Genomic DNA, 5,000 nt, shown 5'->3' with positions numbered 1-5,000 from the left:
TGCTGAGTGGCTGCCTAGGCTGGCTGTTAGGCTGTCTGTGAACTGTGTCAGATTGTTCATATCTGTCCTAGTCAATCGCTCATGTTGTCATTTAGTCAGTCAGTTAGTTGATCATTTAGGTAGTTATTTGTTAAGGTAGTTGGTCAATCAGTCAGTTATTAGTCTGTCAATCGATCAGCCAGTCACTGAAATCTAGCTGTCTGTCGTACACTTGTCCTTATTTGCACCTTCTGCTCTATGCACGGCTTGGTAAATTTACTGTCTATCATCTTCACCATGCCTTCCACTTGGTGCTGGCTGTCATCCTCACCAAACCCCAAGACTCTCCAGCATACTCGTATATTACTCTTGGCAACATAGTATACACAGCGCCATGACAAAAATAGATAAATAAATAAATAAATAAATAAATAAAATAAATAAAATAAAATAAATAAATAAATAAATAAAGTAATAAATAAATGAGATAAAATAAAATAAAATAAATAAATAGACAAATACAAAACTAAAATAGATAGGCAAATAAAATAATAGTAAATAGATAAATAAATAAAATGAAAATAAAATAAAATACATAGAGCAATGAAAAGTGAAAAAAATAACGATGAAATAAAATTAAGTGAAATAGATAAGAAAATAAGATAAAATAAAATAGAAATAAAAATAAAACTACAACTTTTAATGCTTTTCTCCTGTATGGAAAGCCGCCATGATTTATTATTAAGTCTTTTCAATACTAGACAAACCCATTTTGGTGCTAATTACCCCTCTTGGTTGTTAGTTATAATGTGACACTTTCTCCTTTATTTCAGTTGTCGGAGAAAATTTTACGATAAGAATAAAGAATAATAGAATAGAATAAAATGCAGCATTATAAAGTTTGAAATAACTGCCAATTCCATTTTTTTCTGATAAATGGTGTCTCTCTTTCATACAATAACCATTCACCAGACCATTTCATCAAGACTGAGAAGCCATAGCAGCCACAGGGTAAACTATGATGTAAGTGTTACGGATGGCTTGTTGTTTATCAGCATATGAACTAATATTGCCTACACGAAGATTTGTCGCCCATTTTCCATAATCGTTTCCCTGTAGAACCTTCCTTATCCTTATATCTGCAGGTAACTTGCATTCCCAACTTAGTGTGTCGTGGAAAATCGATAAAATCACTGCTGCATGATGCGAAACACAAATTGTTAACTCTATAGGTAAGTCAAATATAGATGACAATAAGATTATCATTTATCATCATTTTCTTTTTCTTCTTTTTCTTTTTTCTTTTTCTCCTTTTCTTCTTCTTCTTCTTCTTCTTCTTCTTCTTCTTCTTATTATTATTATCATTATTATTATTGTTATTATTACTATTATTATTATTATTATTATTATTATTATTATTATTATTATTATTATTATTATTATTATTATTATTATTATTATTATTATTATTATTATTACTATCATGATCATCATCATCATCACCATCATCATTACCATTATAATTATAATACTCAAAAGTGAGTAGCCAAGACAAGGCACACAATTTTCACATTCACACTCATTCACACCACTCTCTCAGCCCCTTGGCTCAGACAGAGGCCCTCCGCACTCTTGAGCGTTCGTGGACACCTCATGAACTACGAGGATTACAGCTCACCCATGCGGGCGGTGTGTTAGCAAGACAAGGCCAGCGACAAACAGATAAACATCTTGCATCCCTATCAATATATTTTAGGACAAGTTTTAATGTTATCAGCCGAGACTTGGGGTCTACTGTTTTATCAGGATGACCTCCTGTACTTGATGAATGTCACCAATATTAAACATACATGGAAAGAAAAATAAATCTTTTTTTTTTCCTGTTCAATATATATATATATATATATATATATATATATATATATATATATATATATATATATATATATATATATATATATATATATATATATATATATATATATATATATATATATATATATATATATATATATATATATATATATATATATATATATATATATGTATATTTATTTACATATACTGTATAGTATAATTATTTTCAGGAATTTATAGGATGACAGACATTTGTATGGTTTCATACATTTTATTTTCATATATCATACATAACGTTCGTATTAACATACATTTCATAGCTGCTTGAATGATGTCAAAGCTCCGGGGGGAGATGAGTGCAGTGGGGCGTGTGGAGGGGAGCAGTTGTAGCTACAGAGAAGTCTTGTTCCCCGAAAATGACAGGAGAAAGAAAAGTCAGGCAGACTTGGGTGTTGACGCTGCTGCAGGAGGTGGGATTGGGTTTGGATTACTGCCACCTGTTGCCGTAAATGCTGTATTTGCTATTGCATTTGCTGTTGCTGCTGCTTGGTTTGCTGTGTTGGCAGAGGGCTGTCATTGCGCTGGAGAACAGGTTGCACAGCAGGCCCGGGTGTCGGTGGCTGCGATGGTTGCGGGGCTTCCGTTGTGAGGTGTTCTAAGGCCAGCTGGTGTGCCTTGGCCGAGAAGGACCTCCATGCCGCCGGTGTCATCGTCTCACACAGGGACCCCAGAAACGACATGAAGTGTGTCACCTGCCTCACATGAGGCGACTGGGGTTGTAAGGCAGACAGCAGCCTATTCTGGATGCCAATCGCCTGGTTCTGGCGATACTGTTCAGACAACTGTTGGCGGAAGGAATTGAATATCATTAATATGGGATAAATCATCACTAAACGTTATGAATACATTACCCATTCAAGTAAATATTATATAACTACAGTATACAACAATTCGTATGACATTTATTGTCCTTTTATTTTACCTTTTGCAGTAGATCCTGGTCTTCGATTGCTAGGGAAGCAGACGCAGAGGGTGGTGTCCTGACCGACGACGACGAGGGTGTGGAAGATGAGGGTGCGGCTAAAGGTGGCGTATCGGTACTTCCCTGGCATTGCACCGCCAACTCATCCTGGCTCGTCGTGGCTGTCTGCACTGTCAATTCCTTCCTGGTTGGAAGTTTCTGTTGATGTAATAGGTAGAGAAATACATATCTACATAGTTAGACCTGTACACATTAACTACTTACGTGTTACCAGGCAAATAAATTTGTTGCAGCGAAGTATCATTTCATTTTCCTCAAATCACTAGGGAAATTAGGGTGATTAGAGGACAATATCAAAGATATTCTATGATTAAAAACCCACAACCACTTCATACCTTGGACTGACGTGTGGGGCAACGCACAATATGTGGCTGCAGGAAACGGAAGGTGGTGTAAATCCACTGCTCTCTCTCTGTCATCTCCATCACAGCTGAACGAGTTGCACACAATCTTCCAAATCTGGTTCGCATCCCATCAATCCAGGTCCTTAACTGGTTCACTGAAATGGAAGGTAAAAGTAAACCAGTCACATTTACACGGCTGGTGTGATATGGGACCATAAATCACATACACAACTGTATAAAAAAAAAATGAAAACAATATACATTACTCACCATGCACATTCAGTTCATCAGCCTTCTCTTGTAGTAAACGGTATTTCTTTCTAACGTCTTTGTAATCATTGAGTTTCTTGTTGTAAAACAACTCGTGTTCTTGTAGCCATTCTGCTACATTGCGCTCCTGTTCCACAGTGAGGATGGTTACCCGTGGCCGCTTGGGGTGCAACACCTGGCCTTCAGCCTCCTCAGAGCTGCTGTACTCGTCGCCGCTGGAAGGCTGCATCCTTTTCGTGGTAGTTACGAAGCGGAGACCAAGTCGTTTCTTGGTGGACTTGGCAGTAAATGTCTGCCCAGGATGTGCAGCTCGACCACGCTGCCTACGTGTTCCTCCTGAACGTGTGGCTGGTGGTGGCATGAAGAAGTTCTCTTCCTGCGGTTCCTCTTTTAGTTGGGAAAGTGTGTTATTGAGCTCTTCACCTTCAGTCTGCTCTATTACATAGACTTCCACTGGCGTATCAAGTGGGTCGCTTTCGGAGTGTGATATTGTAGCTTGGTGCTGGTCATTGTCTGTGTCGTGCATACATTCTGGTTCCCATATCCATTTTTCGTCCGCAAATATATCTTCGGACATCTTGAGAAGGGTTAGTAGTGGCTTGTGGTGCGTGGTGTTAGCTTGTGTGGGTGGCAGCGTGAGCGTTGTAGTGATGATTTGTCAGCCAGCTTATCGGGGTTCTCGGTGACGCTGCGCTGCCAGATGTAGGTACGCACGTCTACGAATACGTAGCTCTGTTGTGACGATGTCGTGTCTCACACGTACAGTGTAGGTCTAGCGTGACGACTGTTCCGTATACCTAATATGCATCACTATAAGGCTGCTATCATTAGCACTGTCGTGACGATTATCGTGACAACACCGCACTCCCTGTCTGCACTCGAACGACTGCTGGTCTCGGTTGCTGCCTGTTCTTATATTTCCCGCAGTCACCCAGTGAGGCCTGTGGGGAGTTTTGTTGCCACGTCGCCAAGCCGCTATGACTATTAGGTCTGTCATGACGCTATCACGATGCATTTGTAAGTCTGTCTTGACGCATGCGCCGTCTAGGTAGCGTTATCGTCACGTGACGCATTCTTAGGTCTATCGTGACGCAGTATTCTGAACTGTCAAACAACAGTCAGAATTATTAACTTTGTCGTGACTTTGTCGTGACCCAGTCTTCATCATCGTGTTGTTGTCGTGACTGAAAAGTATTGTTAAATCTCAGAATTCTGCTAATCGTGATGTCGTAATTGAGCTGTCGAGACTCCATCATGACAATCGGAAAACGATCGTGATGCAGAGGTAGCGCTCTCGCTAATGACATCGTTCCGCTATCGTGACTGACACAACTCATAATGAAGAGCCACGAAAAGACCAAGATTTTCTTCCAATAGCGCTGTCGTAATGATTATCGTGACTGTGTGTGTACACAGGGCTTAAAATGAGGCAGAATAAGACAGAAAAGGAGTTTAAGGAAAGTGAGCAAAGACAACAACGTGACGACGACGACGAGGAAGAAGAAGAA

General features: G+C 39.4%; 1 protein-coding gene across 1 annotated transcript; it reads right to left on the bottom strand.

The window, feature by feature from the left end:
* Nucleotides 1-2,102: 2,102 nt before the first annotated feature.
* On the bottom strand, nucleotides 2,103-4,603 carry LOC135103308 (uncharacterized). Its single transcript, XM_064009337.1, has 4 exons — nucleotides 3,493-4,603; nucleotides 3,214-3,377; nucleotides 2,819-3,016; nucleotides 2,103-2,678 (listed from the first exon to the last, which is right to left on the bottom strand). Exons 1-4 carry the CDS (start codon nucleotides 4,067-4,069, stop codon nucleotides 2,358-2,360), a joined length of 1,260 nt encoding a protein of 419 aa, XP_063865407.1. The 5' UTR covers nucleotides 4,070-4,603; the 3' UTR covers nucleotides 2,103-2,357.
* Between the last annotated feature and the right edge of the window lie 397 nt (nucleotides 4,604-5,000).

Source organism: Scylla paramamosain, chromosome 9 (assembly GCF_035594125.1).
Source record: "Scylla paramamosain isolate STU-SP2022 chromosome 9, ASM3559412v1, whole genome shotgun sequence".
Classification (NCBI taxonomy): Eukaryota; Metazoa; Arthropoda; class Malacostraca; order Decapoda; family Portunidae; genus Scylla; species Scylla paramamosain.
Note: the sequence above shows the minus strand (reverse complement) of the source record. Positions and strands in the feature narration are given on the sequence as shown.